The following is a 22,210-nucleotide window of genomic DNA, read 5'->3' as shown; positions in this document are numbered from 1 at the left end:
TCCTTCAATTACACTATTCCTTAAGCTAGGACACTAGCCCTTTCTTCTCAGGCCTCCTGTCCACGGGCCATGGCCTTTTCCTAGGCCTCTCCTGTATCTTTTATCCTTGGTAGTCTTTGACCCTCGCTGCTGTGTGGCCTCGGCTTGTTTTTTATCTACACATAAAATAGCATTTATCAACATCACTCCACATCTCTTTCAGGGAAATAACAAAAGCGACTTTATTTTTTACTTCCCCAACAGCTTGATGGTTTTCTTTGCTGGCTGCCCTGGGGCCTTTCTACTGAATTCCGTTTCATTTTCCTTTTTTCCAACATGAGACTCTCTCCTGTCTCATATCCTGGCAGGGTTTTGGATGCCTGAATTTACAGCCAAATGTCTTTGGTTTACAAACCTTCCCATCTTTGCAAAGCTTCTGGGCCAGATAAGAACCTGGGTTCCCAAGGTCTCCTGTTTGGCCCACTCTTCCAAATAATCACTTCAGAGCTGGATTTTTTTAATTCTACTTTATCGTTTTCTTTAGCCACATTGGGTGGCAAGAGGGGTGGAAGCTATTTCTAGCAGCAGCTCTCGGTTAACGAGAACCGATGTCTGCAAGCAGCAGCGGCAGAGTGGGCGCTTGGTTAGGCACTCGGGCTCTGGCGTCCAGCAGACCTGCCCCGACCACCTGTGCACTTCGGTGAGTCATTGACCCTCTCAGCGCCTCGGCGTCTCCAGACCTAAAATTGAGGATAAAACACCTACCTTTCGAGAAGGGGGGATGTGAAGACTAAACAAGCCAATAAATGTACAAGGTGTTCAAAACACATTAGCCCGTTAATTAATTACTACGATTTTTACGACCAACCCCAGGCCCCAAGCCAGGTTCGCCCGAGAGGCCGGCCCTCCGCCAGAGACAAACGCCGCAAATCCCAGCCCCGCCTCAGCCGCCGGCTTTCCAGAGCGTTCGCGGTGCGCACGCGCGCTGTCCACCTATAGCGCGGCTTGCGCCGGTGCAGGACCGTGAGGATTTGCGCAGGCGCAGGAGCTAGGTGGCGCGCGTCGTAAAGTTACGCGCAGGCGCGGTAGACCGGGGAGGTCGAACGGGCGTCGTTGTCCAGGTCGGCCATGGCTGAGGCGTCACGGTGGCACCGAGGCGGTGAGGGGTCATCCTAAGGAGTTGTGGGCAGGGCCTATTTGGAAATTACAAGTACCGTGGAAGGAACTATGTAGCCCCATATCTATGCATGAAAGACAGGACGTTTAGCCCTCACAGTCTCCCCTTGAGAAGGGGTGGATAGGGGTCCCCTTTCACAGATGGGAAAACTGAAGCCCTGAGGCGATATGGCACCCGCCCCTTGCCCGAGGCTCGAGCCAGGGTTGTTACTTGATGCACAGATACCATCACTAAGCCATTCTGCGAAGCTTTTAGTTGACACAGGGAGTCTTACCTCGATAGAACCCCAGGCCGAGTCATTTAACCCCTCCAGCAGAAGCCAGTCTTCCCAAGAAGCAATATAGAAGGTAGAGAAAACGGTTAGGGACAGATGAGTGACTTTTTTTTTCTTTTTTCTAATCTTTTTTTTTTTTTTTTGTATTTTGCTTTTTCACTTTTCAGACGGGATTTCTGAGGAAACGTCCGTGTCATATATAAAATTCACTAGTGTTCGGTAAAAATGACTGTCCGCTCACCCCCCCCATGGGAAATGTTAGTAATTAGTCCTCCTTCGCAAAAGTGAGAATTAAAAAAATAACCAGAAGCCATTGGAGCTTTCCTTCACACAGTGTATCAGCTAAAAGTGGCTGTGTTTTCCCATCATCGTTATTTATATACATTATAAATGGCATAATAATGTAAGGAAACAATTTGTTTTGTGTCTCACAGGGACTCCGAAACATAACCTGCATTACAGTAAGGAAGTAGAAATTAGAACCACACTTCAGGAGTTGGCACTCTACTTTATTTTTTTAATAAACCTATGTATATGTAAGTACACAGATGTAGACAAAGACACTGTATGAACTAAGAAGTTATGTGGAGGTGAAAAAAAACGTACTTTATAAACCATAGATTCTCAGACTACTAAGACCTCTAAAAAAATAGTGACACATTTTAGATTTATCTTAAATTCATTTAGATTGACGCTATTTCCATTTCTTAAAGGGCAAAGCTTTAGGTCACAGGTGTAATGAAAAGCTTTCATAGTCAACATTGATTGAATTAGTATATCCAGTGAAATACATCATTGGTATATACAGTGAAATAATATGGAACATTAAAGCATGGCATAGGCTCATGTGCCATAGAATCATGTTGAAGGTAGATAATTGGTAAACACTAAAAGTCTGCTAGCAAAAAAAAAAAGAGAAACATGTTTAGTCATGTTAAAGAAAGATCCTGCTCTAAAATCTATCCACCCACCCTAGAAAGAGAACAAATACCAGTTAATATTTTTAAAAATTCTTATCGTGTGCCAAAACATGGATTTAAGTGTTCCACATGCATTATCTCACTTCTCATTACAAAACTGAGGTAGGAGATGATACCCTATGATGGGACTCAAATTGTTATTTGAACTCAAAATCCATAGCTTTATTCACTATATTGTATTGCCTACTCTCAAAATAGAGAAAAAGCTTGAATAGTATGCATAATGTGTTCTCATTTTTGTAAAAATAAACTTATTTTCTTTATAAATGTGTAGGCCTATAGAAAAATCTGAAGAATATGTGCTAAACCTAATTCTAGCAGTGGAATTACAGGAAACTTCTTCCTGTTTTGTATATTTCTATTTTCTTTTTTTTTTTAATTTTATAATTAGTCAAGAAAAAATTTGAATTTTCAAAACAAAATTGGGAATAAAATTTAACTAACTTTTAATCCTGATAAACAGTTTTTAAAAATAAATTTTTAAACAAAAATTCTTCTCCTTAGTGACTTTTGGGATGGTAAACCCACATATGTATTACTTAAACAAAGTTATGTCATCTCTATTTTTGGACACTTCTGTGCCTGGTGATGAAAGAACCAACTTTAAGTCTATTCGCAGCATAACTGATTTTTGGAAGGTAAGGTATCATGTGATTGAGAATGAAGTAGCTTTTGGTATTGCATAAACAAACTCATGGCACACATAATAGGCACTGGAGACATATTTGTTGAAGGAACAAGTAAAAATGAATATTTCTTTAAACTTTTAGAATCAACCCATCAGTAAGTGTGTATTGAGAACCTATGCTCTCAGTGTAATAGAGTTCTTAGAACTTTAAAAAAAATACTTTTTTAAAAGATTTTATTTATTAGAGAGAGAGAGTAAGCAGAGGGAGAAGCAGACTCCCCGCTGAGCAAGGAGCCTGTTGTGGGGCTCAATCCCAGGACCCTGAGATCATGACCTGAGCCGAAGGCAGCCACTTAACCAACTGAGCCACCCAGGCACCCCAAAATTATACTTTTTTTAAAAAACATTATCATTGCATTTGGAAAATAGTAGACTTGCTTATGTGGGGTTAGGATCCATGTCAAACTGTAATTTTGTATAGTGAAAATTATTCTTAAAAAATCCTTAAATGGGGGCGCCTCACTGGCTCAGTTGGAAGAGCATGCAACTCTTGAATTTGATTTTGGGGTTATGGGTGTAGAGATTACTAAAAAATTTTTTAAAAATCCTCAAATGGCCCATAAAGTGAAATATATATAATTTTGGTATACAGCCTTATACTGTGTATTACAGTAATGTACAGTATATAATCAAGTAAATAATAAAAAGTACATATGCAAAATATAACTATAGTGTTTTTAATTATGTGAGAGTGCCATTCCTTCAGCTTTGGAACAGATTTGTTTTTTCCATTACATTTAACTTAGCAAGATGCTCACTATTATTATTTATTATTAGGAAAAGAACAATTATTAGGAAAGAACAATTAAGAGAACAGAAGTTTCAAGTATCCCAAGTCACAAACATTGGGGCATATAAGGAAAGTTTTCCAGAGGTGATGACAATTCATTTGCATTTTAAAGGATGAGTAACAGGAGGGCATTCTAGGAAGGATAAACAATATGTGCTATAAGTAATTCTACATATGGAGCTATGTTTGGCATTACAGGAATACAGAAGATGAGCTGGAAAAGGCCAAACTCTGAATTGAACAGAGGTCAGTCATGAATGCCATGCTAGGAAACTGAAACTTATGGGAAGGAGACAGGGTCATTTCCCGAGAGCAGAAGTTTGAGATGAGAGCAGATGATTAGAGGTCATTGGTATAGGCCAGGTGAAATATAAAAGAAAACGATTTTCCCTGAGACTAGAAGTGGAGTTCACCCTACTTTTTTACTGTGCTATCTTGAAGTATACATGGCCAATGGCAAAGAAGACAAAGGCAGGAAAGGAAAAACCGAACCCAGGGTTGGGGATCTCTTAGAATGGCAGAGCCAGGAAGTAGTAGCAGTCACCACTGCCGGAACTGGTGGGGAAGGAGAACACAGACAACTTCAAGGGCAAGTGAGGACTTGTGGCTATAACAACCATAAGTGTGTGGCTATGGGTTTATAGACTCATGTATTAGGGGACAGTTTTCAATATACCCCTCATATAAGAAAGGGAAAAGAAAAGTTGTGGAATTAAATGAATTAATATTTGTAAAGTGCTAGAGCAGTGCATAGTCATAGTAAGGGCTCAGTAAATATTAACCATCTTCATTATCATCATCGACATCATCATCATATCTTTAATATTAATGGTGGCTTGGTCAGTAATTTTCATACTCCTCAAAATCACTGATTTTTATGTTCTTAAGGTAACATTATGAACGTAGATTCTGTTACACAATTGACATGAAAATATTTTTCCCGTAACATTTATCTTTCTATACGAAGTTTATGGAAGGACCCCTTTTGGAAGGTCTGTACTGGGATGAATGGTACACTAACAAGACGCTGTATGATTTAAAGAATACCAGTCGCATCTACTATGAGAACATACTTTTAGGAGTCCCCAGAGTCCGTCAACTAAAAGTCCGCAACAACACATGCAAGGTCTATTCATCCCTTCAGTCTTTGATGAATGAATGTTATGACAGATACACTTCTAAAAATGAAGACCTGGCTGATTTTGGCCTTAAGGTGGAAACTGAGTAAGTAATATAAAATTACATGTAACTTTTCCTAGCATCTTACCATTGTATCTTTAAAAAATTAGGAAAATATGTATATTTTCCAAATAATACCAACAGTGGTCTGGCAGGTAAGGAGACTATTGCAATAATAGTAACAAAGGAAGGAGCAGTGTTTAGAAAAGTAAGAGTGAACCTGTTATTTTGTTTACCAAAGGATATAAAGAGTATTCTTTTTTTTCTAACTGGGGTATATGAAGTGCTAAGTCATTTTGAACATAAGGTAAAACATCCATTTCTGCTTTTACAGTACTCAAATCAGCTTTTCTGTCTCTGACCAGATTCCCTCAAACACATCCCAAAAGCTTCTTGGGACCCTTAGGGAGTGTGTTAGGTGTGCTCTGCCACTTTCCTCCTTTCTCACTCTTACTTCAGTGATATCTTCTGTTAATGCCAATATGGAAAAGGAGCAGTTATGCTCTGGAGGCACTGCATCTGACGATGCCTACCAAAAATATTATAGCCGTATTCTCCAAATCGGCTGAGGCTAATGCTGGTGTACACTCATGTCTATACTGAAGACAGGACACCCAAAGCCAGAAGCTGCTGGTATCATTGCTTTTACAGTCCTATGAAAATCATAGGGGGCAGAGAACACATTTTTTAATTTAATATTTATCAAAATGATACAATTCTATTATGCAGCCATAAAAAGGAATGAGATCTTGCCATTTGCAACGACATGGATGGAACTGGAGGGTGTTATGCTGAGTGAAATAAGTCCATCAGAGAAAGACATGTATCGTATGACCTCGCTGATATGAGGAATTTTTAACCTCAGGAAACAAACTGAGGGTTGCTGGAGTGGTGGGGGGTGGGAGGGATGGGGTGGCTGGGTGACAGACATTGGGGAGGGTATGTGCTATGGTGAGCGCTGTGAATTGTGTAAGACTGTTGAATCACAGATCTGTACTTCTGAAACAAATAATGCAATATATGTTAAGAAAAAAAAAAGACGATAGCAGGAGGGGAAGAATGAAGGGGAGTAAGTCGGAGGGGGAGACGAACCATGAGAGATGATGGGCTCTGAAAAACAAACTGAGGTTTCTAGAGGGGAGGGGGTGGGGGATGGGTTAGCCTGGTGATGGGTATTAAAGAGGGCACATTCTGCGTGGAGCACTGGGTGTTATGCACAAACAATGAATCATGGAACACTACATCAAAAACTAATGATGTAATGTATGTTGATTAACATAACAATAAAAAATTTTAAAAAACAACAATAAAAAAATTTTTTTTAAAAAACGATACAATTCTCCAGAAGCAGCCTCTTTGAGCTCTTTTAGTTGTTTCTTCTGGTGTACTTTCTATTTCTAAATAATGTGCTTGTACTGCTATTACTTGATTTTACAGTTTTATGTATCTGTTGTCTGTCATGGGTCCCTCCCTCGACACACACACTTCCCATTTCCCTTAGCCTGTTGTTAGATCATAATTTTTGTTAATCATTAGTCAGTATTTATATTATAAATATGAGCAATGATTACATTTCTTCAACAACCTCTCCTGTAGCATCAAGATTAATCACTGCTTTACAGTTTTTGTTGACTTGTTTTTTCTTTGTGTAAGTTTTTGGTTATACTTTAGGATAGCAAAGTGCTCGTATAATTCTTAGAAATCTGATGAACTCATAAGTATGGTGACACAGTCTCTTAGATATTACTGTACTGTATACTACTCTTTAAATGAAAAATTACAGAATAAATCAGATAATTGCACATTTTAAATTGGAATCTAAAAACTAATCTGTTAGGTATTCTATTATTCCAAATTCTCATAACAACTAAAAGTAAGTTAAATACCAAAATTAACACTACAGACTTGGAATTATAATACTTGTTATTCCCTAACAAAATAAGAATCAATCTGTGCTTGCTTGTCTATCTAAAATGTAACATTCACTAATTAAAAACATCATAAAAAATTGGAAGTAGGAGAGGATTGGTATAACAAATGTTCTTGTTTCAGTTTAACAACCATGTGGAAAACACTCAAAAATACAACAATGGAATTTTCATTAAATCTGAGTATTTTTTCTTAGTGGTATCACTTTTCCCCCCTCCTGAGAACAAACAGTATTATTAATAGAAAAACAGCTCTAAGCAGTATACCTTTGGATAATGATTCAAATCTGTCTGGGGAGGCTGAATAGGGAATGAAATGAGGAGTCAAAGTTTTATTTTTTGATATTCCATAATTAAAAGTTAAAAGGATGGGGGTGCTTGGGTGGCTCGGTTGCACGTAGGACTCTTGATACTGGCTCAGGTCATGATTTCGGATTCGTGGGATCGGTCCCCGCATCCCGCTCCATGCTGAGCATGGAGCCTGCTTGGGATTCTCTCTCTCCTTCTGCCTTTCCCCCCATCTTACATGTGTTTACTCACTCTCTCTGTCTCTCAAAAAAAGTAGAAAGGATGGAAACAAAATTCAGTTAAGCACATTTTACTTTGATTTATAAACTTTTGTAAAATAAGATACCTACTGGGGCACCTGGGTGTGGCTCAGTCAGTTAAGCATCTGCCTTCAGCTCAGGTCATGATCCAGGGGTCCTCGGATTGAGTCCCACATCAGGCTCCTTGCTCAGTGGGGAGTCTGCTTCTCCCTCTGCCCCCCCTCCCCTTTGCTTGTGCTTTCTTTATCTGACAAATAAATAAAATAAAATCTTTAAAAAAAAAACCTTTTCTCATTGCATCTAGTCCAGTGTGTTACCCACACTAAACACTAAACAATGAAAACATACGAAATCTTAATCCTTTTAATCCTTAACTCATTGTCTTGCTTCAAAGTTACCATAAAACTTATGAACTTAAAACTGCCTTTTTTTTTTTAATGTTAGCTTAAGTTCTTAGAATACGTCTCAGTCAGGCTTTCTCATCTCTTCATTATTCTTTTTATACCTAACAGATGGAAGTACGCTACTCCTGATAGTACCTCCCCTTGGCACTGGGGATTTGTTGGTGTTTACCGAAATGGGGGATTTATTTTCACTTTATCAAAATCAAAATCTGAAACAAAAAACAAGTTTATTAACCTTCAGCTGAACAGCTGGATCACAAGAGGAACTAGAGTTATTTTTATTGATTTTTCATTATACAATGCTAATGTAAACCTGTTTTGCATAATCAGGTAAGTGACTCAAAACCTCTTTATTAGTGTCTTGAATTTAAAAAGCCTTCAGAGGGGCACTTGGCTGGCTCACTCAGTGGAGCATGGCACTCTTGGTCTCAGGGTCGTGAGTTTGGGCCCTACATTGAGCATGGAGCCTGCTTAAAATGTATACACATACATACATACATGGCATCCAGAGCCCTCATTAGGGTTTCCAGTTTGTGTGTGTTTATACTGAGATTAAAATCATAAGCCTCAGGGCACCTGGGTGGCTCGGTCAGTTAAGCATCTGACTCTTGATCTCATCTCAGGCCTTGATCTCACAGTTGTGAGTTCAAGCTCCACGTTGGGCTCCACGCTGGGCCCGGAGCCTACTTAAAAAAAAAAATCATAGGGTTACCTGGGTGGCTCAGTTGGTTAAGCGTCTGCCTCCAGCTCAGGTCATGATCCCAGCATCCTGGGATCAAGCCCCACATCGGACTCCCTGCTACTTAGGAGCTTCTCCCTCTGTCTGCCGCTCCCCCTGCTTGTGCTCTCTCGCTCTTGCTCTCTGTCAAATAAATAAATCTTAAAAAAAAAAAAAAAACATAGGCCTCAAAATAAAGTAGTTATGCCAATAATGAATAAGATGGTAAAGCAGCATCATATTCATTGTTTCATTGTTTTTGGAATATATTCAAGAACATGGAGAATTACTTAACATACAATATGTTTTATATTAAGGATATATAGTCTTATTCTGCAGCTGCACAGAATCTCATGTTTAGTCTTGATTTCTATCTCTAAATCACATCATTTAAACCTGTTGATTTCTTTGCAGAATGAGCTTCTTTATTAAGTTATTTTGTCTCAAGAATGAAAAATTTATATTTCAAACAATATATACCCATAGCCAGCATCCTAGAAATGATTAGAGCCTGCGGTGATTTGCAAAAATGGCCCCAATTCTTCACATCTTTGCCATGTAACCTTGCAGTGCTCTGCCACCCAGGGTTGGGTGCATTTACCCAGCTCCTGATGCTAGGCTCAGCCTTGAGTTTTTTTGTTGTTTTGTGGTGGTTGTTTTAATTTTTTTAATTTAAATTCAATTAATTAACAATGCATTATTAGTTTCAGAGGTAGAGTTCAGTGATTCATCAGTTTCATATAATACCCAGTGCTCATTACATCACATGTCCTCCTTAATGTCCATCACCCAGTTACCCCACCCTCCCAACCCCCTGCATCCAGCAATCCTCAGTTTCTTATGATTAAGAGTCTCTTATGGTTTGTCTCCCTCTCTGATTTCATCTTTTGTTTTTTCCTCTCTTCCCCTATGATGCTCTATTTTATTTCTTAAATTCCACATATGAATGAGATCATATGATAATTGTCTCTCTCTGATTGATTTATTTCACTTAGCATAATACCCTCTGGTTTCATCCACATCATTGCAAATGGCAAGATTTCATTCTTTTTGATGGCTGAATAGTATTCCATTGTAGATATACACACCACATCTTCTTCATCCATTCATCTGTCGATGGACTTCTGGGCTCTTTCCATACTTGGCTATTGTGAACATTGCTGCTATAAACATTGGGGTGCAGGTGCCCCTTTTGAGGACTACATTTGTATCTTTGGGGTTAATCCCTAGTAGTGCAGTTGCTGGGTCCTAGGGTAGCTCTATTTTTAACTTCTTGAGGAACCTCCATACTGTTTTCCAGAGTGGCTGCACCAGTTTGCATTTCCCACCAAGAGTGTAAGAGGGTTCCCCTTCTCTGCATCCTCACCAACATTTGTTGTTTCCCGACTTGTTCATTTTAGCCATTCTGACTGGTGTGAGGTGGTATCTCAAAGTGGTTTTGATTTGTATTTCCCTGATGCCAAGTGATGTTGAGCATTTTTTATGTCGGCCATTTGTATGTCTTCTTTGTAGAAATGTCTGTTCATGTCTTCTGCCCATTTCTTGATTGGATTATTTGTTCTTTGGGTGTTCAGTTTGATAAATTCTTTATAGATTTTTGATACTAGCCCTTTATCTGATAAGACATCTGCAAATATCTTCTCCCATTCTGTAGGGTGTCTTTTGGCTTTGTCTACTGTTTCCTTTGCTGTGCAAAAGGTTTTTATCTTGTTGAAGTCCCAGTAGTTCATTTTTGCCTTTGTCTCCCTTGCCTTTGGAGACGTGTCTAGTGAGAAGCTGCTGCGGCCAAGGTCACAGAGGTTGCTGCCTTTGTTCTCCTCTAGGATTTTAGTGGGTTCCTGTCTCACATTTAGGTCTTTCATCCATTTTGAGTCTATTTTTGTGTATGGTGCAGGAAAATGGTCCAGTTTCATTCTCCTGCACGTGGCTGTCCAATTTTCCCAACACCATTTGTTGAAGAGACTGTCCTTTTTCCATGGGATATTCTTTCCTGCTTTGTCGAAGATTAGTTGACTACAGAGTTGAGGGTCCATTTCTGGGTTCTCTGTTCTGTTCTGTTGATCTACGTGTCTGTTTTTGTGCCAGTACCATACTGTCTTGATGATGACAGCTTTGTAATAGAGCTTGAAGTCCGGAATTGTGATGCCACCAGCTTTGCTTTTCTTTTTCAACATTCTTCTGGGTATTTGGGGTCTTTTCTGGTTCCATACAAATTTTAGGATTATTTGTTCCAGCTCTGTGAAAAAGTTGATGGCATTTTGATAGGGATTGCATTGAATGTATGGATTGCTCTCGGTAGCAGACATTTTAACATTATTTGTTCTTCCAGTTCATGAGCATGGAACGTTTTTTCCATTTCTTTGTGTCTTCCCCGATTTCTTTAATGAGTGTTCTATAGTTTTCTGAGTACAGATCCTTTGCCTTTTGGTTAGGTTTATTCCTAGGAATCTTATGGTTTTTGGTGCAATTGTAGATGGGATCAACTCCTTAGTTTCTCTTTGGGCTTAGCCTTGTGACTTGCTTTGGTCAATAGAATGGGAGCAGATAAGATACAAGCAGAAGTTTGAAATGAGTTTGCCTGTTAAAACTTGTTCTCTAGGGGTGCCTGGGTGGCTCAGTCATTAAGCGTCTGCCTTCAGCTCAGGTCATGATCCCAGGGTCCTGGGATTGAGCCCTGCGTCGGGCTCCCTGCTCTGCGGGAAGCCTGCTTCTCCCTCTCCCGCTCCCCCTGCTTGTGTTCCTGCTCCCACTGTGTCTCTCTCTGTCAAATAAATAAATAAAATCTTAAAAAAAAAAAAAAAACTTGTTCTCTGGCATTTCTGCCATTACATGAGGACATGTCTGGGTTGATGTGGACCCAGGAGGATGGTAAGAGAGATTCCCTTATAAGGAAGAAGAGGAGGCAAAGGAGGAGGAGGAGAAGGGGAAAGAATCAGCAGGCAGGGGAGAAAACCCTCTAAAGAGAAAAAATTGTTTCCATTTGTCTGATGACCTTAGTGCCTAACCTGGACCATGCTAACTGGCTTTAGCCCTGGGTTCTAGAACCACACACTGACAAAGAAACAGGATTACCATGATTGAATCTGTCTGGGGATTGAATCAGCTTCCTCTGAGTGATCTGGGAATGAGTGGATGCCTAGTACAATAAAGGTTCTATTAGAAAGGAGGAATGGAATAATGACCACAGACAAGCAAAGAGTAGTATCCACTAAAATCTCAGTGAATCTTAAATCTCTCTCATGAGTCTTACATTTCTACACTAAATGGAATACAGAATTGGTGTCTACTCTGATTAGGGGACTTTGCCCTTGTGCAACAGTGACAGTGAAACCAACCATGGCCTTTAAAATCTGGAAAAATGAATAAAACAAATCTATTGTCTTAAGTAGCATGGACATTACACCATTTCTTTTATAGTTTTTTTTTCTCTTCTTTCAGGGAATCAGAGCTTTTTACCAACATTAATCACTCTTTCCAACAGTTCTGATCAGGATAAAGAATACAAATCAACATTATTTAACATTATTCTTCCAGTTCATGAGCATGGAACGTTTTTTCGATTTCTTTTTGTCTTCCCCAATTTCTTTGGCCTTAAACACAAGGAGAAACATTGGGATAACTGGCTTAAAATCACACAGAGAACTCCTTGTTACACTAGACTAAGTCCAGATTTCCTGTCCCTGGGGTTTATGCTTATTCTGTTACCTTTTTTTTTTTTTTTGGTGAAAAAAATTTATATTTAGATTTAGCCAGCTGGACTCAGTTTAGATGATTCCAATTTTGTTGGCAACATCCAAAGCATCATAGTCAGGAGCCAGTCGAACATACGCCTTCTTCTCTCCATCAGGCCTGATCAAGGTGTTGACCTTGGCCACGTCAATGTCGTAGAGCTTCTTCACAGCCTGTTTGATCTGGTGCTTATTGGCCTTGACATCCACAATGAACACAAGTGTGTTGTTGTCTTCTATTTTCTTCATGGCTGACTCAGTAGTCAGGGGGAACTTGATGATGGCATAGTGAGATGGCGCCGAAGGCTAAGAAGGAAGCCTCTGCCCCTCTGTTACCTTTTAAAATGTTACTTTTTAGAAACTAACAAATATTATTTTTTAAAAAAAGATTTTATTTTTTGACAGAGAGACACAGCGAGAGAGGGAACACAAGCAGGGGGAGTAGGAGAGGGAGAAGCAGGCTTCCCACAGAGCAGGGAGCCTGATGTGGGGCTTGATCCCAGGACCCCGGGATCATGACCTGCGCCAAAGGCAGTTGCTTAACGACTGAGCTACCCAGGCGCCCCAGAAACTAGATTTTAAAACTTTAAACTGGTGGTATATCTAATCAGTAGTTGTATTACTTATGCACATTACTTAAGACCTTACCCATGTACTTCCCTTTTGTAAACATATCTGGCAAACTAAACTGAATACTGTTCTTTTTTCCCTTTTTACTAGTGTACACTTCAGATCAAAATATTGTTTCTTTCACTTCACTCACTTATCCAACATTGCACACCTACTACATACAAGGCAAAACAAAGAGTTCTATTTTGTTTAACTGGTTTTGGGTTTTATTTTGGCAGCACCTTATTCCAGTAGCAATAATATTTGCTAATATATCTAAGTAGGAATAATTACATTATGATAGAGATACTGGGTTCCTTAAATTACTGCCAATTCTTAATTATCTGAAGTTGTAGAGAGCAGTAGAAATACAGTGAACAACCTCAAAATCTTTTTATTTAGTATTGGAATTAATTTTTATACTTCTCTTTGCATATAAATCCTTGTATCCAACATCCTGTGCCTAAAGTAAACAGGAAACATTTGTTTTAGTAGACCATGTAATCTTGACATTTAGAAGCAAGAAGTATCTCTGATAATCTAAAGGGGGAGAGTGTATTTTCCTTCTCTGAAACATTCAAGAATTATGTATTCTGGGGGGAGTACTGATTAATAACAGTAACTAACAGTATAGCATTTCTTGAACATCATCTCATTCTCTTGTGGAGATAAAGTGATATTCCCAGTGATGATCAAGAAATCTAAACACAAAATAGAAAGAATGTATGGCTAACATCACATCTTACTTTCTCAATGACATTGGTCTTTGACCACTGTGAATATTCAGAGTACAAAAAAAAGTGAAGCCATTAAAAAATAAGTAAATCCACTAGAATTTCTTTTAAATTGAACACATGACCCCCAAAAAACATATTTTGTATAAAATAACTGATTATTAAAGTACACATCATCACAAATTAGAAACTTCACATTGAGTTAGCTACTGAAATATAAATGCTTGAAATAAATGCACAGTTACTTTCACTAACCTAATTTTACAGATTGGTGGCAGAATTCCCTGCAACTGGAGGAATAATTACTTCATGGCAGTTTTACTCTGTGAAGCTCCTCAGATATGTTAGCTACTATGATTATATCATTGCTTCCTGTGAAATCACATTTTGTATTTTTCTTATTGTCTTCACAACACAAGAAGCCCAAAAAGTTAGAGAATTTAAGTCTGCCTATTTCAAAAGTGTTTGGAACTGGCTAGAATTACTACTTTTGGTGGTAAGTATACATTCATATGTATTGTTGGAGGGAATCAAATCTGAACGCACCAATGAGGGAGGTGTAAAAAGCACACTTTTCTGTTCATCTGGCAACTAGCTAAGGGGCAGCTCCGTCTCTCCCTCCCCCCTCCCCAAGTCCCAGACCCCCACCCCAACCCCTCAGCTCTTCAGGAGCCCAGCTGGTACAATTTCAAAGCTGCAAGTATCAATTATAAAAGGAACTGCCATAGAGCATACTAATGGTGGGCCTTCAAAAGTAAGAAGTCTATTTTTGGGGGTGCCTGGGTGGTTCAGTTGGTTAAGCATCTGCCTTCAGCTGGGGTCATGATTTTGGGGTCCTGGGATCGAGCCCCAGTGTCGGGCTCCCTGCTCAGCGGGGAGTCTGCTTCTCCCACTCTAGCTCTGTGCTCACTCTCTCTCGCTCACTCTCTCTAAAAAAAAAAAAAAAAATATTTTTTTTTCTCTGATTTGGTCCTTGAGAAAACCAGCATAAACTTAGAATAGGTGATTCTATAGGTATTATTTAATGCACACAGTAGGTCTCCCCTCACTCAAAAAAATGTGTTTCTTATAGGGCGTCATGTTGAAAATCATGGTTATTTTTGGACACGTACTCTTCTATGTTGCCTCTTTGTTTTCCTCCTCACACTGAATTTTGACAGAATATGCAAAATCAAGGCTAGGAAGAATACTGAAAGGGGGGGCTGGAGGGAGTGAGCAGCCAGAGGGTAGCTTGTGGGCACAGAGAACACCAGGACTGGGAATATAGTCTCTGAAAGAAATTCCAAAAACTGCCAGTTCTCGTCAGTGGAATGGACTAAAACAAAGAGGTAGGCAGGGTGGGACAAATGGTAAGAACATGGTCTTAGAAAAAATGAACAAACATTTCTGGCTTATTCACCCTTACTGACCCTTAGTTATAGCCAATCCAGGATATAATCCTTGTTTCCCAAAACCAGATTAAAAGTTTCTCAGAGTCAGGAAATGTGCCACCTACCCCTCTGGTATCCCCGATAATACTTAACATACAGCATAACATTGAATGTTTAACTATCTGAGCATTTCAGGCAAAGGAAGTCAAAGGAAGATTTTCATGACAGTTCGAAAGCTGTGATACTTGATATAACCTGGTTCTGAAATCCTCCTCTAGAAGAGCTGTCAGAGGGTTCTCAAGGCTTATTTTTGTGTCACTGAAAAATTTTTTCTTTTAGTGTTACGTGGTAGAAAATATTAAACTTTTAAGGATCATGTGTATGGACATGTTGAACTACTATACTGTACACATGAAACTAATATAACACTATGTTAACTACACTGGAATTATAAATAAATACATAAACACATAAACTTCTAGGTATCACGTAGTTACATGGAGCAGAAATGCAGCCTTGTTAGAATAACGTAGTCATTTTAGACATTTGTGCTTTATGACTCAAAGAAACAGGCAGACAGATTAGGATGGTCAGGTGACCGATATTTCTGCGCTTTTGTGATCATCTTGCTATCTTAAACTTCTGTAAGTTGCGGTTCACTTCCATTCACGTAAAAGCCTACGTCTTAGTTCCCCCCCCTTTTTGTTAAACTTCTGATGAACTTTTTCCTGTGTCTGTTCATAGGCTGCAGGAAATTCAGAAGTAGAAATTGTCTCTAATTTAATATTTCTTATTTTCCCATTTAGTTGTGTTTTGTGACTGTTTCCTTCAACATATACTGTAATATACAAATTTTTCTCTTACTTGGAGACTTGTTAAAAAATACTGAAAAATATTCAGACTTCTATTTTCTTGCATACTGGCACACTTACTACAACAATATAATCGCTGTCACCATCTTTTTTGCATGGATAAAGGTATTTATACTTTATTATATTAAATACAACAGATTAAATAAGTGGTTTTTTTTAGATAGCAAAATGGGAACTAAAGCTGCAAAGTTATGGGGAAAAAAGGATTTTCTTAACTATAAATTAATTTTTAAAAGTAGGTTGGCCTTGCAATGATTGCAGGCAAATCCTCAAACACTCCTGACTATCACTATTAAGCATTTCCTCTAATTTGAAGCAAATTTTTTCTGAAATTAATTTAACTTACTGTAAGTAAGTATGATATTAGATATTCTTGTTTCAATTAACTTTGTTCTTTTTCAGATATTCAAATTCATAAGTTTTAATAAGACAATGTCTCAGCTGTCATCAACCTTGTCCTGCTGTATCAAAGACATAGTAGGATTTGCCATCATGTTTTTTATAATATTCTTTGCTTATGCTCAGTTAGGATTTCTTGTTTTTGGATCACAAGTTGACGACTTTTCCACTTTTCAAAATGCCATGTAAGCTGTTAGAATAATGTAATTATATTTACTAACTTTTAAGAAAACAAATCATGGAAAGGCCTATAATAAGTAGTAATATATGTTTTAATACATTTAAACTTGGTTTTATATTTTCACTGATAGAAAAATACCTGGTCACACTCAAAGTAGTATTTAGCATTAAAAGATCCCAATGGATAGTGCAGTCCATTTTTTAAATGTTAAGAGGTCAAAGTGGAAAAATAATTTTTCATTTTTCATTGGTAAAAAGCTTACCAAATATAACAGAAATTGGCCTCTATGTCTCCGTAATATTTATTGTCTGGAGAAAAGAAAGTTTAAATGTTTCTCTTTAAGGCCTCTACCTTTAGAATCCTTTTATTGATATTCACCTGATTGTCCTTTGCTGACCTGGCAAAGCTGTGTTTTAATGCATAAAGCAATCAGTAGGCAACAAACTTATACAACTGATCGGGTAGAATCCTTAGAAAAGTATTCAGATTTTTTTTAAGTGAATAAATAAACTCACTCTCCTTTTTGAGTAGGTAAAATAAGTTCTGTGTGTGTAAGAAAATTATGATAGTCTGAAATATAAATTCTCAAAATATGTAACTTAGACCAATATTGGTGGGAAATGGCTTCATATTTAAGTAAGTTTTTGAAATTTTGCATCACTCTTTTGAAAATTTGCAGTGCATGTTAACATATGACCCTGAGAAAAACTGCAATAACTTTCTTAACTTTAGTCAAGAATTCCCCAAACTTACTTGTCCATGCCCTTTTACTTGATTTTGGGGGAGTTCTGGTCCAAGGAAATGTCTTAAGTTGCTCTCTTTTCACCATCCACAGGGATATATTTGAAGTGCCAATTCTAAGAAATTTCATATTTGCTGAAATAACCCTTTATTAATTACTCATAGAAAGAAGAGTGGACTAGGAACCAAGAGGATATAGTTCTTTTTTTTTTTTTTAAACTGACTGCTTTTTTTTTTTTTAAACTGACTGCTTTTTTTTTTTTTTTTTAAGATTTTATTTATTTATTTGACAGAGACAGCGAGAGCAGGAACACAAGCAGGGGGAGTGGGAGAGGGAGAAGCAGGCTTCCTGCTGAGCAGGGAGCCCGATGTGGGACTCGATCCCAGGACCCTGGGATCATGACCTGAGCCGAAGGCAGACGCTTAACGACTGAGCCACCCAGGCGCCCAAGAGGATATAGTTCTACTTTCCACTTCTGCACTAGCTATTCAACTTTTCTAGACCTTTATTTCTTTATCTGCAAATGAAGGGACTGGACTAAGTTATTCCCAAAGATTCCTTCCAATGTCAACAGCCTACAATTTGAGAAGTCTAATTAGCTTTCTCTTGAGTGAATTATGTTTGCAGTTCCAACAACTTCTTGGTCCTTTCCTAGGATCTTAACTCAAGTGTCACTAATAAAACTTTGTAGTATTGGACATTGAATATAATTGTAGTAATTTACAGAACTTGGAAATTGGTCTTACCCTAGATAGTGGAGAAGAAAGGAAGTATAAGACACAGAACAAACAGGTAGACAACTTTGGAATACATTAATGAGGGGACCTCTGCTTTTGGTAATGATGTGCTAGGTTATTCAAATCAACCTCCTCTTCAAGACAATTTAAAAAGCTAGATGAAATACAGGTAACATTGAAGAACTGACCATAAAGTAGATAATAAGTGGACCAAAACCAAAAGGCAAGAACCCAGAGAAGTAAGCTCAGCATCCAAGGCTTCTTTTGCCCTGAAGCCTTCTTTTTATGTTTATAAGGGTTTTTTTTTTATTGTGTTAAGATATACATAAAATTTACCATCTTAACCATTTCCAAGTGTACAATTCAGTGAGATTAAGTACATTCATACTGTGCAACATCACCACCATCCATCTCCAGAATTCTTTTCATCTTGTAAAACTGAAACTATGCCCATTAATCAAGAATTCTCCACTTTCCCCCTTTCTCAGCCTCTGGCAACCACCATTCTACTTTTTGTCTCTCTCTCTCTCTTTTGATTTTCATTAACTCTAGGTGCTTAGTGGGATCATACAGTATTTGCCTATTTGTGACTGATTTATTTCACTTAGCATGCCTTCAGGATTCATCGGTGTCATGCAATATGTTGGAATTTCCTCCCTTTTCTTGACTTTCCCCATGTCTTTTAGTTCTTTGAGCATCTCTTTAAAGTCTTTGTCTAGTAGGTTTGCTATCTGGTCTTTCTCAGGGATATTTCTGTTAGTTTATTTTTTTCCTTTGATTGGGTCATACTTTCCTGCTTCTTTGTATGTCCTGTCTTTTCTTGTTGTTGTTGAAACCTGGACATTTGAATGTAGAATGTGATAACCCTGGAAATGACATTCTTGCCCTTCACCAGGGTTTCCTGTTTTTTGTTTTGTTTTGTTTATTATTGTATACTGTCTTCATGCTAAGGAGCAGCTTGAAGTGTAAAGGTCTTCTTAGGTCTTTTCTGAGCCTGCACCTTTCCTTGGGGATGCATGGTGACTTTCTAATTTCCTCCATATATGCAGTTACTTTTGATGTCTTTAATGTCTGGCTCCCAAAAGGGGAAAAAGAGAAAAATGAAGGAGGAGGGGAGGGCACCAGCTCTTTAATCCCAAGGACATTAATTCAGCAAGAGGGAGAGGGACTTGAAAAAGACAGGGGAACATGCCCACATCTTTCTGCATCCTTGTGATCAGAAGGAGCAATCAGCAATCAAAACACAGACCCCTAATGTTTGGAGAACAGTGTCCTGATTGCCCACCCTCGTTCACACAGGTTGCATGCAAGCTGCTCCAGGAATATATGCATGGCTCCCTGCCATGGGCTGGGGGGTGGCAGATGGGTAGCTTTTACCAAACTAAAACCTGAAATTGACCAAAATTGTCTAAGCCTTCCCCTGGAAGTTGCAAGCCTTAAATAGACTCCAGAGTTCCAAAACAGTTACATCAGACAAATTCTCCCTATGTCATTATTGTCTAGGTGGGGAGACATATTCCTAATGTTTCCTATTCCACCACCCTCCCCAAACCCTCCACCATGAAGGCATTTTTGATGATCCAGAGAAATAGTCAAGAAAATGTGTTTCTGGCCACCTCTCCAGGAGAAGGAGACAGAAGGCAAAGTCCAGGGCTTGCATGGGGGCAGAGGCGGGGAGGGCTTGTCTGATAACCTCTCCACACAACAGGCAAGGAAACTGAAGGGCTAAAGTCTCAAGTTAAAGGTGAATCAATCCCATAATTACCTAGGTATCCAGGGAATTTCATATCTTAAACTTGGATTAAGATGGTCCTGGGTTAGAATGCCTGTGTGCATCTGCAGACACAAAAAACCTCTCTGGAGAAAGTTTATTCATCCTCAGTCTCAAATTACTTCTACAAGCAATTTTCCAAATATAACTTACTGCTCATAGTCAAAGGCAACCTGGTACAGAAGGGGTAAGGAATCATAAACAAGAACTAGCAGATAACAAACAACAGACTCAAAGACTTCCAATATTAGAATAATCACAAAATACTATATTTAGAGAAATATAAGTCAGAAAACATCTTTAAGAACAGGACAGTATAAAAAGTGACATCTTTGAAAAAGTATCAAAAATAGAATTCCAGAACTGAAAATTGTAGTAACTGAGAATAAAAACCTAGTTGACATGGGGCACCTTGGTGGCTCAGTTGGTTGAGCGTCAGACTCTTGATCTCGGCTCAGGTCTTAATCTCAGGGTTGTGGATTTGAGCTCCACATTGGGCTCCACAAAAAACAAACAAAACACCTAGTTGACAGGTTTGACAGCAAATAAGAGATGAAGAGAGAATGAGTAAAGTGAAAAATAGGCCAGCAAAAATTACTGGAAATGTGGCATAGAGATACAGAAAGTGGGAGAAGGTATGAAGTATGAAGACTGGAACAAGAAGGCCTAACATGTTTAACTGAGTTACAGAAGACAGACAGTGGACTAGGCAATATTTGGAGAATGCTGAAGAATAGCTAAATACCCAGTCATGTGAAGTCATATTAACCACAATGGTATATTATTATGGAACAATCTGTTACCAATTTTAATTTATAAGAGAGAACTCTAGAAAGTTACCAGGGGTATGAGGAGACTACAAAACAGTTTTTCATTCAATATAACCCTGTATTCTAAGCAGTCATGGTGTTCCTTTTAGGTTGGGGGAGAGGGTAGATAAGCTAAACTCCGATAAACTAAACTCCAATTAGGAGAAAAATGACAATTACATTGCGTTTGAAGTCTCCATTTCCTATGTGATTATAACCATTCAGCAAATTGGTTAGGTTTTGTTATTCACATTACTTACACAACAGAGGTATCTGGACCTCATTCAGAAGGGCTGAATGGAAGCTTTAGTTAACAAGCTAGTTTCTGGAAAGGAGAAATGGTGCCTTTAACTTATCTTTTCTCCTGTCAATACAACTCAAGGATTATAGATCAAGTTTAATCAAAACTGAAACAGAACCTCTCATTCTCCTATACCAGAGAGGAAAAAATATTTGTTGAGAGACTTTGGTCTCCTTCCAGTTCAGCTTTTCTTTTTGTATCTTGTGTAGAAGAACATTATAAACCAGTAGTAAAAGCTGAATAAATGGGGTGGCTGGGTGGCTCAGTTGGTTAAGCAACCGACTCTTGGTTCCAGCTCAGGTCGTGATCTGAGTCATGAGATCCAGCCCACTGTCGGGCTCCACACTCAGCACGGAGTTTGTTAAAGACTCTCCCCTGCCCTCCTTTTATTTTTTATAAATAAAAAATATTTTATTTATTTGAGAGAGAGAGAGGCAGAGGGAGAAGCAGGGTCCCTGCTGAGCAGGGAGCCCAATGTGGGGCTCGATCACAGGACCCTGGATCATGACCGGAGCCAAAGGCAGACGCTTAACTGGCTGAGCCACCCAGGCACCCCTAAATAAGTAAGTCTTAAAAAAAAAAAAAAGGCTAAATAAATACTTTTAAGTATGAATGATTTAACCATATCTTAAGTACCCAAGATGAAATTCCAGCTAACTCTTGAGTCCTAGGACTCCAAGTAGCCCATTTCTTTGAATATTTCTTCCTTCATTGTTTACAGCTGTATGCTCCCTTTACATGCTGGGCAAAAGCAACCAGGAACAATAAGCCTTCCTTTTGACTGACTAACCAATCATGCAAAGTATCTACATACTATTAAAAATTCCATCCCAGACTTTCCCTTAAAATAACTCATTTTAAGCATCTAACAGCAGTAACCATGGCATCAAAATATATCAAACATAAATCCAAATAAGCCCAAAGTATCAACTGTGGTTGTTCCTAATTAGCTTACGAATTTTTTAAAACTTTTTTAGTACTTCCTAAAATTTCTCCCATGAATGTGCGTTATTATTATAATCAGAAAAACTGGAGTGCTGCCTTTTTCTTTTAATTGTCCAATATTAGAGCTCTGGCTATCCGTAAGGAACATAAAATAGATGTTATCCATTCCAGAAAACAAATTATGAGTAATAAAGTAGCATGCTACTGTTGCAAAACAAGAATAAGAGATTATTTTCCTATATACTGTTCACATAATTTAAAGAAAAAAGATTAATTTCATCTAATTATTAATTATCTTTAAATTATTATTTTAAAATTATCAATTCAGGAACCTGGGTTTTAAAAAT

General features: G+C 38.3%; 1 protein-coding gene across 4 annotated transcripts in view; it reads left to right on the top strand.

The window, feature by feature from the left end:
• The first annotated feature begins 1,068 nt into the window (after positions 1-1,068).
• The window catches only part of PKD2L2 (polycystin 2 like 2, transient receptor potential cation channel), a 41,108-nt gene continuing 19,966 nt past the window's right edge, over positions 1,069-22,210 (top strand). The window contains exons 1-8 of one of the 4 annotated variants that reach the window (XM_073887817.1): positions 1,079-1,138; positions 1,865-1,966; positions 2,915-3,048; positions 4,856-5,112; positions 8,056-8,277; positions 14,004-14,232; positions 15,913-16,083; positions 16,381-16,562. In XM_073887817.1, the coding sequence (XP_073743918.1) occupies positions 1,108-1,138; positions 1,865-1,966; positions 2,915-3,048; positions 4,856-5,112; positions 8,056-8,277; positions 14,004-14,232; positions 15,913-16,083; positions 16,381-16,562 (1,328 nt within the window). In that variant the 5' untranslated portion in view covers positions 1,079-1,107. The other 3 variants (XM_073887820.1, XM_073887818.1, XM_073887819.1) reach the window with 3 other exon arrangements.

The sequence above is a fragment of the Callorhinus ursinus genome, unplaced genomic scaffold (assembly GCF_003265705.2).
Source record: "Callorhinus ursinus isolate GAN/ISIS: 27379988/994484 unplaced genomic scaffold, GSC_fseal_2.0 scaffold83, whole genome shotgun sequence".
Taxonomy (NCBI): Eukaryota; Metazoa; Chordata; class Mammalia; order Carnivora; family Otariidae; genus Callorhinus; species Callorhinus ursinus.
The sequence above is the reverse complement of the archived record's forward strand: the minus strand, read 5'-3'. Positions and strand labels throughout refer to the sequence as shown.